Source organism: Aspergillus homomorphus, assembly GCF_003184865.1.
Source record: "Aspergillus homomorphus CBS 101889 unplaced genomic scaffold BO97scaffold_41, whole genome shotgun sequence".
In the NCBI taxonomy this organism is placed as follows: Eukaryota; Fungi; Ascomycota; class Eurotiomycetes; order Eurotiales; family Aspergillaceae; genus Aspergillus; species Aspergillus homomorphus.
The window spans coordinates 183,048-196,959 of record NW_020291927.1 but is presented as its reverse complement, the minus strand read 5'-3'; the positions used below and the strand labels follow the sequence as shown (position 1 = coordinate 196,959).

General features: G+C 53.8%; 9 protein-coding genes across 9 annotated transcripts; 4 read left to right on the top strand and 5 right to left on the bottom strand.

Moving 5' to 3' along the window:
• Positions 1–434: 434 nt before the first annotated feature.
• BO97DRAFT_407987 (tryptophan synthase beta subunit-like PLP-dependent enzyme) lies at positions 435–1,596 on the top strand (the record flags this gene model as incomplete). The annotated part of the gene is made up of 1 exon (XM_025695752.1): positions 435–1,596. A coding segment is annotated over exon 1 (731 nt), but the record flags the coding sequence as incomplete, so codon positions are not given.
• A 56-nt stretch (positions 1,597–1,652) lies between these two features.
• BO97DRAFT_472675 (putative Rad51 family DNA repair protein) lies at positions 1,653–3,133 on the bottom strand (the record flags this gene model as incomplete). Its single annotated transcript, XM_025700155.1, has 2 exons — positions 3,003–3,133; positions 1,653–2,906 (listed from the first exon to the last, which is right to left on the bottom strand). Exons 1-2 carry the CDS (start codon positions 3,060–3,062, stop codon positions 1,653–1,655), a joined length of 1,314 nt encoding a protein of 437 aa, XP_025548247.1. The 5' UTR covers positions 3,063–3,133.
• Positions 3,134–3,269: 136 nt separating this feature from the next.
• On the top strand, positions 3,270–3,914 carry BO97DRAFT_397051 (uncharacterized protein). The gene is made up of 2 exons (XM_025694112.1): positions 3,270–3,565; positions 3,647–3,914. The coding sequence occupies exons 1-2, from the start codon at positions 3,348–3,350 to the stop codon at positions 3,771–3,773; spliced, it is 345 nt and encodes a 114-aa protein (XP_025548246.1). The 5' UTR covers positions 3,270–3,347; the 3' UTR covers positions 3,774–3,914.
• A 7-nt stretch (positions 3,915–3,921) lies between these two features.
• BO97DRAFT_397049 (TBP-associated factor 8 family protein) lies at positions 3,922–5,249 on the bottom strand. Its single transcript, XM_025694111.1, has 2 exons — positions 4,961–5,249; positions 3,922–4,856 (listed from the first exon to the last, which is right to left on the bottom strand). Exons 1-2 carry the CDS (start codon positions 5,229–5,231, stop codon positions 4,072–4,074), a joined length of 1,056 nt encoding a protein of 351 aa, XP_025548245.1. The 5' UTR covers positions 5,232–5,249; the 3' UTR covers positions 3,922–4,071.
• Positions 5,250–5,876: 627 nt separating this feature from the next.
• On the top strand, positions 5,877–6,759 carry BO97DRAFT_407983 (cytochrome c oxidase subunit VIIa; the record flags this gene model as incomplete). The annotated part of the gene is made up of 3 exons (XM_025695751.1): positions 5,877–5,919; positions 6,079–6,114; positions 6,222–6,759. The coding sequence occupies 3 exons, from the start codon at positions 5,877–5,879 to the stop codon at positions 6,299–6,301; spliced, it is 159 nt and encodes a 52-aa protein (XP_025548244.1). The 3' UTR covers positions 6,302–6,759.
• Positions 6,760–6,834: 75 nt separating this feature from the next.
• BO97DRAFT_407982 (NEDD8-conjugating protein UBC12) lies at positions 6,835–8,225 on the bottom strand. The gene is made up of 4 exons (XM_025695750.1): positions 7,846–8,225; positions 7,673–7,763; positions 7,295–7,584; positions 6,835–7,217 (listed from the first exon to the last, which is right to left on the bottom strand). Exons 1-4 carry the CDS (start codon positions 7,864–7,866, stop codon positions 7,065–7,067), a joined length of 555 nt encoding a protein of 184 aa, XP_025548243.1. The 5' UTR covers positions 7,867–8,225; the 3' UTR covers positions 6,835–7,064.
• Positions 8,226–8,612: 387 nt separating this feature from the next.
• Positions 8,613–11,897, bottom strand: chsG (chitin synthase class III; the record flags this gene model as incomplete). The annotated part of the gene is made up of 6 exons (XM_025699283.1): positions 11,587–11,897; positions 11,013–11,505; positions 10,586–10,947; positions 9,690–10,536; positions 8,804–9,636; positions 8,613–8,750 (listed from the first exon to the last, which is right to left on the bottom strand). The coding sequence occupies exons 1-6, from the start codon at positions 11,677–11,679 to the stop codon at positions 8,613–8,615; spliced, it is 2,766 nt and encodes a 921-aa protein (XP_025548242.1). The 5' UTR covers positions 11,680–11,897.
• BO97DRAFT_189965 (uncharacterized protein) lies at positions 11,718–12,690 on the bottom strand. The gene is made up of 2 exons (XM_025690453.1): positions 12,531–12,690; positions 11,718–12,462 (listed from the first exon to the last, which is right to left on the bottom strand). The coding sequence occupies exon 2, from the start codon at positions 12,422–12,424 to the stop codon at positions 11,927–11,929; it is 498 nt and encodes a 165-aa protein (XP_025548241.1). The 5' UTR covers positions 12,425–12,462; positions 12,531–12,690; the 3' UTR covers positions 11,718–11,926.
• On the top strand, positions 12,559–13,060 carry BO97DRAFT_407980 (uncharacterized protein). The gene has a single exon (XM_025695749.1). It carries the CDS (start codon positions 12,662–12,664, stop codon positions 12,878–12,880), a length of 219 nt encoding a protein of 72 aa, XP_025548240.1. The 5' UTR covers positions 12,559–12,661; the 3' UTR covers positions 12,881–13,060.
• The last annotated feature ends 852 nt before the right edge of the window (positions 13,061–13,912 follow it).

Below are 13,912 nucleotides of genomic sequence, written 5' to 3'. Positions count from 1 at the left end.
TCCAAATTTCCCCTTTGGGCACTAAATTGTCACGTGCCCGCTGTCATCCCGCCGGAGACCCGCACTATCCCCGATGCGGTCCGCACGCCTGCAGTTCGCTCGCGGTGGGCTATCATTCTTGATGAACTTGACAGAGATTAGCTGAATGCATGACTCATAAAGCATTCTGCAGCTTGACCCATGCATTCCATTCAGTCAATCAAGACCCGGGAATGGTGGGGGATGGGTTAACCGCGGATATCTTGGTCTGCGGTCGATCGCGCCATTATCTCCGAAGGCTCGCTCATTTCCCCGCGATCACTTTACCTCCTTCAATTTCATATAACAGATCAACCAGACTTATTTCTTGACTAACAAAGCTCATTGACTAGCATCATGTCTGATCCCAAAGTCTTGGTCCAGTCTCTCACTCCGTGCGCGGTCCAGAATGCCTATTCCCTCATCCAACCTTACGTGCACCGCACTCCTCTCCTCACCAACCAGACCCTCAACAACATCGCCTCGACTCCACAGGCCCCGGAAGCATTGACCGGTACGCCCTTCGAAGGGCAACCGCCCGCCCATCCGAAGATTCGATTCTTCTTCAAATGCGAAAACTACCAGCGAATTGGCGCCTTCAAGGCCCGAGGCGCGTTCCACGCCTTGCTGCGACTGATTGAAGAGCGGGGTCAGGAGGAAGTGCAGAAACGTGGGGTCATCACGCATAGCTCGGGTATGTGATGAACCAAACAGTGTTCTTGAGGATCCTAGGACCAAAGTCGCCATCATGACTCCAGCTCACGCTTCACAGGGAACCATGCGCAAGCTCTTGCCCTCGCCGCCTCCACCCTCAATGTCCCCGCCTACATCATCATGCCCAGTATCAGCACGCCATCGAAAATCGCAGGGACGCGGTCTCATGGCGCAGAGGTCATATTCAGTGGTTCGACGAGCGTCGAGCGGGAGGCTGTCGTAGAGGAAGTCCAGGGAAGGACGGGTGCGATTCTGGTACCGCCCTATGATGACTTCGACATCATCTGCGGGCAGGGCACCACGGCCCTGGAGCTTGAGGAACAATACAGCAAGCTTATTGCCGAGAAACCGCACCTGAGCGTTCATCAGGAGAATCCGGTGTTGGATGCTGTGATCACGCCGGTTGGCGGAGGTGGCCTCAACGCTGGTGTGGCGACCTTTTTCTCGGATAAGACGACCAAGGTGTTTGGTGCGGAGCCCAGTTTTGAGGGTGCAGATGACTGTTGCCGTGGCTTAGAGGCCGGGGAGCGTGTACCGGCCGTGTCGACCCTGACGATTGCGGACGGGTTACGCACTCCCGTCGGCCTGTTGAACTGGGAGGTTATATCGGATAAGAACAAGGTTGCGGGTGCCTTTGCCGTGACGGAAGAGCAGATCAAGGCTGCGATGAGGTTGGTGCTGGAGCGCATGAAGGCTGTTGTTGAGCCGAGTGCGGTGGTGGGGTTGGCGGTGTGTCTGTACAATGAGGAGTTCCGACGTCTCGTCGAGAAGGAAGCTCCCAATGGTTGGGACGTGGGGATCGTGTTCAGCGGAGGCAACACGACCGTAGAAGCTATCGCGAAGCTGTATAGCTGAGAGCCGGCTCTGGATATCTAAGAGGAGCTTAATCCCCGTATAGTGTAAATAACCACTCATAGAGATCAATCGAATTGAACTCCATCCCTGCCAACCCGAAAGAACAACATGCCTCCATCCAGTGCTTCAATCCCCTCGATCCATCTCCGCGGCCACTCCTCACATCCCCACATATTTACCCAACCGGAGAACTTCCCCCGCATAACCAATTCCTGCCGCTTGGCCGCCTGCCGTTCAGCCTGCTGCAGGTCGATCGCAACAGCAAACTGTCGAACCGTATCCCGCTGAACAACAATTCGTAAAGTGGGAAACGTTCCCCACGGCGCTGGAAGAGCGGGTCGAAATGCCGGCATCCGGAACGCAGGCGCATCAGCGGGGTTATACAGGTCATACGGTCCCGAGGGTTGGTAGCCAGGGGGGCGATGGTCGTGTTTTGTAGATGGCGCAGCAGTCGTGGTGAAGACTACCGCGCAGCTGAAGACTCGCTGCAGCCGCTTGAGTTCCCTGACCAGGTCCGTATACATGTCGAAGAGGTAGAAGCCTTGTTTCTGCCGCCGATTGTTCTCGATCTCCGCAGCTGGACGTCCTATGTCTCCGACCCGGGTCACTTCATCCTGCAGCTTGTCCTGCCAGTAGAAGGCATTGGCGCTGTCTAGGATGATGAGTTGGAGCGCTCGAGAACCGGATACATGGCGGGGGAGATCTAGGAGGTACGTGTCCAGCGTCTGGAGTGTGGCGAGGAGGGCCGATGAAGACTGCGGACGGAGAACATGGACATGCTGCAGACAGGAGGCTATCATGTTCTCTGCGTCCTCGTCGAGCGGGACTTTACCCTGTGCCTTGCATTTGGCCTCGACCAAGCCTCGCAGGACAGTACGAAGGCGTTCGGCGTCGAAGCGTCCATCGGTGTCGATATACACCGCGGCCGAATCGCGCCCTCTAAGCTGGATACTGTTGAACTCAGATGGCAGAATCGCAATAGCAGTTAGGTAGTACAGTAGATGTGACTTTCCAGCTGCAGAGGATGTGCTGGATATCTCCAAGACCGGCTCTGCACGGCTAGTGGGGGCAGACACCGTGACATTGGCGAGATGGATGTCAGCAGTGTCTTCAGCTGCTTCTCGTGGAAGCTCATCATCAGGCTCGTGCTCGGCAATCTGAGTCTCCCGCACAGGCTCTGGTACATGTACATGCTGTCCTGACGGAGCAGGTGCGGTGAAGATATCCAGGAGGCTATCGAGCGCGCTGACCCCGAAACGAGTTTTCAGGGCGTCTCGCCCGATACTCTCTTGACATAGGTCACGTAAGTCATGTAAAAGCTATGAAAACGTTAGCAACCGGAGAAATTGAACCGCGCGACTTGCAGTGATGACGTCCGTCACCCTGCACGGAGATATATAGATAGGACCACCAACCTCATCCAGTCTCTCCTCATGCACTTCTGCCAGTAACCTCTCCCCAAAGCTAGCCGCCATGTCTCACTGAACAACTCATCAATCAATCAATCAGAACTGAACCCTTCGCTGATACTCAAGCTCCGCGGATAGATGTAGTTGCGGTGACGATACAACTGCAACGGCAACGGTGCAAACAAACCAAGACCGACTCAACGGCCCCGGCGCCGGTGCCGGAAATCCTCCCGCACCTTCCACCATCACGGCTCCTCCGCATCATCACCACCACCACAACAACACCCACCCAACCCGACGCAACCCACACCCACCCCTCAACCCAAACGCAAACAGAAAAAAGAAAAGAAAATGGCCCCCCTGGTCCCAGTCTTCCACGCCGAAACCCTCCCAGAGCACGTGAACATCTCAACGAAGAACTTCCAAGAAAAGCGGCGGAAGGGCGGCACCGTCGAGCTCGAGAAGTGCCCGCTGCTGGAGATGGTCCAATACTCGTGCAACCCACCGCAGGGGGGGATTCCGAAGCCCGGCGTGATCGTGTGTCAACCGGTGGTGCGGCTATTTCGAAGGTAAGCAAGCGTCTTGCTTTTGGGAGATTCGGTGCGGAAGGTGTGGGTCTTGATGCTGATACTACAATTGTCTACGTACAGGTGCGCTGGGGGATTGACGGTTGAGACGACGGCCTGGGAGCCGATTCGGGTTGCTCGGGAGAAGGAGGAGGAGGAGCGGAAGCGCGCTGCAGCTGCAGCTGCACAGAAAGATGCTGGGAATGCGTGATGAAGCGGGTGTACTGCGAGTGTTGGTTTGTTGCATAGCGTGTATACATATACGGGAGTTTTGAAGGGGTATAGTTATGGCGTTCGGGTGTTGGTAGGGAAGACATTACGCTGGAGACGATGAAGATTGCTTTGACCATGTACATATTATTTGCATTGATTTTGAACTTGCTACTCCTTTGGGTATCTTCAACGGTCATGCGATGATGAAAGAAAAAAAAACTAATCTTGAACGCCCGAGACGCCATTCCGGTTTCCAGCCCCGAGCTGCCTTGCAAACACACACATACCCTCGACAATCATGTGCTCACCCAGCTATCCACTCTGGACGATATATTGTGGGACTCCTTCGTCGCAGGCTGCTTATCATCCGTCCTGCGCGTCCCAGACGACGGCACCCGTCGCCAGAATTCGCGCTCGCAGTTGATGATGGGCGGCAGCTCGATGCTCAGGGCGAGTTTCGAGCGCGTGGGCTTGACCTCGGTGTCCAGGCCGGCACCGGAGTCGATTTCCATGGGGGCAGCCGAACCCGCCGCCGTGGCTGTCCGCTGCATGCGCTTCGCCAATCCTTTGAAGGTCTTCTCGAACATACTATCCATGGTCTCGGCGCGGCGGCCCCAGGGCTTCTTCTCGCGCGCCGAGGACCCGAATTGGTTATCTTTGAAGGCGGCGCGCGCCAATTTGCGCAGGGCCTCCTCGCCGTGGCGACCGTCCTCGGTGGCGCGCTCGCGGATCCTGCGAGCGTCCTGCTCTCGTTCGGTGAAGACGGGCGTGTGGCGGTAGGTGTGTTTGCTCGGAAATGCGGGGAAATGTTTCGGGATGTGGGAGCTGCGGACGCGGTCGTTCTCGCCGCTGAGTTGCGGTCCAAGGGATGGGAGGGTCTTGAAGGAATCCTCTTCCGGGGGAGGGCTGGGTTGAAGGGTAGGGGTGGGCTCGAGCTTGGGATGGCGCGGGATGTGGGGGAGGAGGTCGGTCAGCGAGACGGAGTGCCGTTTGAGGGCGTCGTCGAAGTCATGGGGTATAGGCTGGGTGCGTCGGCTCGAGAGCATGGACTGCCGCACATACGATGCGACGCTCAAAAGATCTAGACGCAGACGATGATGTCAACCTCGTGCCGCGGGTTCTGATTTTTGTACCTATGCCAGCCAGACAGATATGGATGCAGCTCCCAACACAAACCCAACGTACATTCTTCGGTTACCCTGCGGAAAGCGTCCAGCGCAGCGGGGTCAGCGAGTTCGAACCCGCATGTTCGTAGGTATTGTCCGATCGACCGGTTCAGGACCTGGTCGACGCAAGCTTCGTCGACGATAGCGGGCTCAGGCAGAGCCGGGTTGACGGGGGTTTGGAGGCGATGGTGATGGTGGTAGGGACGCTTGATGCGCTTGGCGTCAGGGGCATCCAGCCCTACTTGAGGCGACGAAGAGGAGCGCTTGATGGTTGGTTCAGACGAGACCATGGCGCCGTTGGATGGTCATGCCGGGGAGAGAGTAAGTCGCAGAAGGAGCTGAGAAGCCGGCGGGAAACACGCCGCCCGCAATCAGAGGTCACGTGCACGGCTGGGGAGCTGCACGCCTGAGGCAGCAACTGCCTCTGACATTGAACTGCCCCCCATTGAACCTCATTGGGCTCTGATCCAGCGTTCACTTGAGCCTTGCAGCAAAGTATAAGATTGACAAAGACTACCCAGCCAATAAACACGAGCAATATCGCTAAGCAGTTGCAGTTGCAGCTGAACCAACCGGTCAGGCCACTCAGAGCGGTCGCTTACTACACGCCGGGCCGGGAAAGCTTCACCACACCCGACTTCTCACTCCGACATCACCACCACCGTCTCTCCTCCTCCACCTCATACCACCAACCACACCTACACAATTGCTCGATAGCATTGAGACACAATGGCCGCCGCTATTCCTCCCATCACCGGCGTAAGTGATCCTCTTTAGATCATTCCAATCCACCAACCCAGCACCGATCAATCATCCCACCCGTACCATGCCATCCAAGCCTTCCATGATGATGATGATGATGCCAATGACACAACCAACCCAATCCACCTCAATTCACGCGCAAGACCCAGACCCAAAGCTAACAAAGAAAACAGATGCTCCGCCGCACCCTGGTCCTGGACCTGAGCACCGCCTTCGGTGAGTACAACCCGGACTCTGTCTTCGACGCAACCCACGCACATGAACCTATGCCATGAGCTTACAGATCCAACTATCCCACCTCCCCCTCAATTCAATCTTAAACAAAGCCACTACACGAAGAAACCATTCAATGAACCAAAACTAACAAAACCATAGGCTTCGGCACCACCTTCGGCTACCTCTGGTGGTACGGTACGTATCAGCCCATCTTACCCTCCAAAAGACAACCGCAATCCAATGCAACCCACCTCCAACCAAACCCTATGCAGAATCGCAAGCTAACAAAAGAAAAAAAAAAGGCTACCACCTTCCCCGCGTCCGCGCCCGTGACAACTACTACTCCCGCCTGGAGGCTGAGCGCGCTGCTCAGCAGGCGTAAAGTCTCGTCTCGTCTCGGTGATTCTTCCGGTAGCGAACGACGCGAAGCGATGGCAGTGGGATTGACCACGTCCACGACTGCAATCCAGAAGTGGGGTTCGATTCGATAGCGAGAATTGTTGTGGGCTGTTAGGTTAGAGATATCTAGGGGTTGTCTAGTGCAGTGTCAATATTATTTGATTCAGTATTGTTTTGTGAGCTTGGTTTCTTTGGTGCGCTAGGTCTGGGTAGATCTTGAGTGGGTGCATTGTGGGGTTGATTGGGTGAAAGATGGGGTTGTGATGTCTTCGGAGGGGGTTGTAATGCGAGGGTTGTGTGGTATAAGTGCTTATTTGACCTGTCTTTATATGCGGTTGGATGGGATGGGATGGGATGGGATGGGGACTGGGTAAACTGTAGGTATACGATGTTAATTGTTGAATGGCTGCTTGAGTCGAGATAGTGGTACACAGTGTGGATAGTAGTGTGTATCAGGTACTAGTCCCAAACCTGGGAGTGCAGCTTCCACAATACGCAATCTCAGAGCCAATAAATCATCTCTTTCATAAACAGGGAATCTATCCAGTCGCTAATGGAATTCAAATGACAAATGCATGCTCGCGCACCCTGCCTCCATATGGTGCCTGTGCCCATCACAGAACAACTGCACCACCCGCACCAAAAGAATCACCTATACTCAGCCGGCTACCACAAACGACAACCTCCAGGCCAGCACAAAACATCCCCCTCTTGCCACCGTACCGTAAGAGAAGAAAACAAAAGAATCACCGCATCACGCGATCAAACTGCACCCCCCGCACTGTCCCGCCACCCATCGACGTCCGAACATTCCGCTTGAACGCCTCGCGATTAACCCGCAGATCCTCCGCGGCCTCTTTGTTAAGGGGATCGGACGCATTCGGTTCGAGGAAGAGGAACTGCATGTACGTTAGCCATCATAACCAGCCCACCCCCCATCGTTTCCCACCGAAGAAAAAAGAAAAAGAAATCATACCTGCATCCCAACAATAACAGCATTCAGATTCAACACGGGCTTCCAATCCTCCCGCAGAATATTCAAGCACACATTACCCTCGAGATCAATATTCGGATGATAGATCTTCTGCGTGCATTTCACCTTGGGCGGATCATGCGGGAAGTTCTGGTTGACCGCAAAAGAAAACGCGAAGCTGCCGCCCTTGTACATGCCTTCGTCGGGTTCGATGGTCAGTACGAAGTTGAGGATGTCGTCGGGGTTGGGGAAGGTCATTTTCATGGTGCTGCCTAGGGTGAGTTCTTGGAGGTCTGCATTCCCATTTGAAAATCAGTATGGGGGTTCGTTAGGACTGGGACTGGTATTGTGGTCTGGGGAAGGGGAGGAGAGGCAACGCACCTCGCTGAACCCGTAACTGCGCGGCAGTGACCTTCTTCTTCTTCTTGCCGGCGGCGCCTTCGGCATTTTCAGCTTGTTGCTGTTGTTGTTTCTATTCCCTCGGAATCAGTACGTTGGACTCATAAAGAAAGAAACACGGGCAGGATCGGTAGAGACCGAAAAAGAGGGCTTACCATAGACCATATCTTCAACATCTTGGCTCGCGTGCTCGTCAGAAGGTTCTCGCCACCTCCTGGATTCTTGGACTTGAACTTGATTCAACGCCTGAGCTGTAGGCGCAAGGAAGTTTGTAGTGTGAGGAATCTCAGCTGTTAAATCAAGAGATTAGATCTTGAGGGTCTGTCGAGTAGGTGTCGGAAGACGCAGGAGGGGGCGGAGGGAAAGCGGCGGGGTCCCTCTGGTAAGCGGTGGACGATTTTGCCACAACAAGACAAATGAGGGCTTTGCTATCAAGCCCTTGTAACCAACTGCAAGAAATATATACTCACACACCCGAGTTCAAACAAAAGAAGGAAAGATAATGATCCGCGCGTCAAGTCAAGACTGGTAGGCAGAGGGCGGAGAGAGCGGCGGCCTGACGCCATGTGCCTTCATTGTGCCATCCTTCTTTCTGCCCCCGTCTGCCGCCTTCCATCACCGCCTACACTTACAAATCGACATCCAAGAACAATGAAGTTAAGACTGGCCATGCATGATACATCCATAATTCTAAACGCTAGTGTCTACAAACATCGCCCATGCCTGCAGTCCGTCGAAATGTGCAATCCAACCAGAAGAAAACGAAAAGAAAACACATGGGGAAACACAGAACTCAACAAACATCATATGTAGAATACAAAATTGCAACAAAAATGTGCCAAGAATAACTCCGCGAGGTTCCTGCCCGCCATGCGTCCGCAAGCCACCTCTCCTTGCAAACCTTTTCATTAATGCTCCTCCTCTACCGCCGCGCGAAGCAGCACATCACTCCCGTCTTACCCAAGAACCAGCAGGCTCCGATGAAACGGAAGAGTGCGACAACAGCGTTGGACCACAGGAGGGCCTGGAAGAAACGCGAAGTCCGGTTCGTAGCAGAGTTCTGCATCCATCGGTCAGCTCCAATCCCCTCGTCCAGAATCGGGAAATACATACCGTGAAGCCAAACTTATCCACACCGTCGCTAGTGATACAAACCGCAAGCAGCGCATTACTGAAGATCCAGAACGTCACCAGGCGGGTACGGAAACTCTTGTACGAATCATCCAAGCTCTTCTCGTCTTTCTCCACGGGTGCCACATAAGGCGTCAGAGCCCGCTTCACCGTCGCCTCGAATTGACTGTCGATATCCGCCTGGGGCTTGTCGATTTCCTCAATCACAGCCTCCTTGCCATCGTTTTCCTTGGTCGTCTTGGCCGAAGGCAGCGCATCAGCCTTGTCCGATCCCTTGGTACCCCAGGACACATCGTGCCAGTTGCTGAAGGCGTAGACGTTCAGGATGTTGATGTACGACGACTGCACGGCCATATACGCCGGGAACGAGGTGAACATGTGCCAAGGGTCCATGTACATGAACGAGGCCACGAAGTACAGACCGAAGGTGGCAGCAAGGGCGATGATGATAATACCGGCACCGGTCGACCCAAAGAACGAGCCAAGGAAAGCGCCCACACCGTGAGAAGTATCGAAGTCCATCGGAGCACTTCCACTGAAAGCGCGGACGACCAGGTAGAGCGCGTCGACCACAACGTAGAGCTGGATGATACCAAATACCACAAAAGACGCAAGGTAGGAGAACTTGGAGCCCTTGGGCCGGTTACCCAGAGCGAGGATGAACTGCAAGAGCAAGAAGCCGAGATAAGCGTATTTGACGAGAGTGTTGATAATCGGGGTCGCCGTGGTGCCGAAGGGGAAACCCGTGTTACCGTTGCTGTTACTGGGAGTTCCGACCAGGTCCATAATGACGGACGTCGTAAGCCAGTAGGAAGCTGGAAACCATGGGGTCAGATCAATCCACATAGAATTCAAGGAATCCACATACCCAAAGAGAACCAAGTCAGAATCGTCGAGAACACGTTATACAGCATCTGGATGTGAAGGAAGAACATGCGGATGATGTTGTGTCCACTCTTGTACATACGGCCGAAGTGCATCAAAGAATAGATACCGGCGGCGAAGGAACCGTTCAACCAACGACGACGCTGGGAGATGAACTCGGGAGCACCCTCGGGCACGTCAGTTTCGGCCTTCGAAGCCTTGACATAGGACAAGTGCCATTTTGAGCCTGCCTTGGCGACCAACTCGAAACACAGAATACGATCTTCAGCCAAGAACATGTTCTTCTTGAAAATGTTCATGCCCTCGATACCCTTCTTACCCAGTTGCTTGGAAAGGGTGTGATCACCGTGGAAATATTGTTCAAGGGGACGTCCCATAATCGCACGGAATCGGTAGGCAGAGAACGCACCGGGCAACACCGAGACGTAACCGAAGGAACTCTCCAAAGGCTTATCCAGGATGTTACTGATCTTATACTCGAAATTCTGCGCTGCGACGAGCGGGTTGACCAGATTCTTCCAACCCTTACCCAACATGGCATGGATTTCACCGCAAGCGCCTCCCAAATCCTTGTCATTATAGAAAGCCTCCCACAGAGCGAGGAGAGACTTGGGACCGGGCTTGGTTCCGGCATCGAGCAAAATACAGATCTCGGGGTTAAGAATGCGGCCGAAAGCGTTGAAGAGCCATCTGTGCGAGTTGATCTTCTTGCTGTTCTTCTGCTTGAGACAGAACATCATCTGCACGGGAGGAAGGGTGCTGGGACCGTCATCGGTAGGCCGAATGAGCTGCTGATTGGGAGTGACGGAAAGCTGAGTCGTGTATTCGAACTGTCTGCTGTTAGCACCGCCATCGAACCTTTTCACCCAATGCACGTACAATGTGAGCAACCGTTTCCTTGCCGTCAACGTCACGCTTCATGACACCGTCTTGGTAGACACCGACCGTGGCCAGCACATCCAACACATCTTTATCACAAGGGTCGATACCGTCGAAGACCAAGGCGACCACGATCTTCTGCCAGGCAGGGCCTCCCTTATTCCAGAATTCTGACTTCTTGAGGTTGACGATATCCCGAATGTTCTGCATGACACCGTGCAGAGTACGGGCTGTCAGGGTCTTGTCTTCGTTGTAATAGGTGATCGCAATTAGCAATTCGGTGTGTCTGTTGTACATGGCGGGACGCAGGTTATAACCGTTGTGAAGGGTAAACTCATTCGGATCACAAGTCGCAGCAGTGTCTGTAGATCGAGGGTGCTTGATCAGCCACAGAATCGCTCACATCTTGAGGAAAGGCTTCACCTACATCGCATATGCGTGAATTCCTCGCTACCACCCTCTAGATCGTTTCTATACTTCGCTTGGATAGCGTTCTGGATAGCGCTGGGCACGGGGTAGTCGACACTCAGGACTGAGCCCTGCACCAGCTTGACCTTTCTGGTCGCATAACGGCGAAGATTGCCACCTCCACCACCGCCGCCCCCACCGTTGGCACCTCCAGGTGCCTGGCGCTGGCGCCAAGCCTCTGTCGACGAAGTTTCACTGCGCGCATAGGGCGAAGCGACCCGACCAGGGACCCCAAAGGCGGCCGCCGGATTCTCTCCTGACTGTGCGGAGTAGACCGACGCACCACCGCTGTAGGGATCATGGTAGGCGGCGTCTGGGGCATAGGTTTCGGTCAAGCTGTAGCCCGAAGTTGGGCGCTGGGGCGACAGACCTCGCTGCTGAGGGTCATCAAAGGGACCGGTGAAAGGGCCTTGTTGGTTGGCTAACAACCCATGGGATGCTTCCTCTTCGTACTATAGGCGTCCAACGTTTAGTCTGGGCAGGTTTCACGGGAGGGGCATCACCAGCGTCGACCGCTTAAGATCGAGACTTACGTTGTTACCATGACCAATATCTTGGAGGCCATGACCGGCGGCGCCTTCATCGTAGCCCGGAGGCGAATGGTTGCCAGCGCTTTGGTAGGCCATGGTTAATGATAGGAGATTAAACGGTTGTACGCGTGAAATAGACTTGGGCACTCAAAGCAAGCCCCAAATGCGAGCAGAACGCAAGGACAATCGTTACAAACGGGGAACAACGAGAAGGGGGTATTCGCAGAAACAAGGAGCAAGGAGTGCGTCGATGTGGAACGTCAGACCAGACAAAGGGAGTCGTTAATCAATACAGTGCAGCGGGCTCCGACCGACAAGCGCAGTTGCAATGCAGCGGGAAGTTTCAAGTCGCTGGGAGATTCCGCATGCGCAGGAGGAAAAGACTAGGATAATAAGGCGCCAGGAGAGGGGCGCGGGCGACAGCAGGAACGTGGGAACAAGCCGCCAGGGCTGACTGAAGTTCACTCGGGGGGGTGGTTTGCGTAGCGGTCAGTGAGTGAGTGAGTGAGTGGTTGATGAGTGGGCTGGGTTGTGGTTGTTTTGTGTTGTTGTAATGGTGGTTATTGTTGTCCCGAGGAAGGACGGGGCAACCGAGAAGACACTTTCCCAAAACGAAGCTGGGGAGGGGCAAGTGGGAAAGGATAAGTAAGTAAGTAAGTGTGAGGTCGTGAAGAGGGAAGGGGAAGAGGGGAGGATGGGATGAGATGGAAAGGGTAGGAGGAGAGAAGGAAGTAGGAGGAAGGAAGAAAGCAAAAAAAGAAAACAGTAACAGTAAGAAAGAGGAGGAAGTCAGTAAGAAAAAGGAAAATGAGACAAGACAGACAGACAGCTTTCCTTTCATGGGAGGGTTTTTTGGACCAGGGAAGGAAAGGAAGTGCACTGGTGGGTAAATCAGTAACTATGTAAAGTACAAGTACAGTAAAAGCAGTAGTAGTTGGATTCCTAACCTGAAGGAACTTGAAGGCTGGGAGTGTTGTTAACTTGTTACTACTGTACTATCTGATCATTCCCCAAACTTTGACAGATTCTATATCATCATCCCCCCTCCCCAGCCAGCCTGCCTGGGATTCTCTCCTTCATGAATCTACATGAAGATCCACCCGATGATTCTCACATGAATGCCTTTCTCACAGTCTTCAGTGTGGTTGTGGTTGTGGTTGTTATTGTTATTGTTGAATCCCATCCTCTTCTGCCCGGGCACCCGCGCTGTTTGAGGATTTCCTCTTTCGTCATCATCCCCTCTTCCTCGATGTGGCTCGATGGCCCATCATCACCCAACTGGAAGATCCCCATGTAATTGTTTTTTTTATTTTTTTTTTAAATAAATCATGAAGATAGTAACTCCCTCCCCTCCTGCTCCTACTTCTCCTTTCCCTCCCCCCCCTGATAATCGTGTGGAGGGTGACAGTGCAGTGCCATGCCGTGCAGTCATGCTCTTTCTCTCTCTTACTGATCCAGGGTCCAAACCCTGATTCTGGGCCAGTGGGTTTTTCTGGACCCTGCTCTTAATTAATACTACAAGTAGGTAGAGTTTCTTTGCGTTACAGCCTTTGGGCCCGTGTAAATTACCTTACCACATGGCCCTCGTCACGTATTGTCCCGCCGAAGCCCGCCCAGGACCCCCCTTCTTCGTCCCCTCCCTCCACAATGGACCAGAGAACCCTCGAGCCGACGAGAGACAGAAAGAAAAGAGCCAGCCAGTGGCTAGATACCATCATTCTCTTTCATCGCGAGTGCAATCCTTTGTAGAAGAGAACAAGCACAGGCACGATAGGGGTTCCCAGAGGCAAGCGTGCCGTGGTTGTTACCAGCAATTGGTTGGATGGTACCTGGTGGCTAGTATAACACCGCTCCCCGAGGGAGTGAAGGAGATGCATTCCCATCCCTCGCCAGCATAACTGACCACATGAGGGTAATTTAGACTCAGACCCTTTCTCGCTCATGTTAACCACGGTCACAGAACATCAACTAGATTATGGAGTACCATTAGACTAAGTCAGTGCGTAGTGCGTACTCCAGCGAAGTGTTTCGACTTGGAACCCTGTTTCGAGTTGACATCCACTCTATATCTCAGACCGCCCCAATTGGCTGGTCCCGCGCCAGTGTGGCTTGCTTGCTTGCTTGCTTGCTGGGTGTCACCGCAGTAACAAGTACTGTACAAAAGACGAGCCACCGCTCGTATCCGGTAACGTTCCATACGACGATTGTTTCAGGGGGCGGGAAGCCCAGCCAAATATAGCAGCCTTGTGGGGGTGCAGTGATGCAGTGGGTGGATGAGCAAGACTTTCATCCAGCACCCTCCCAAAAAAAAAAAAAAAAAAAAAAAAAA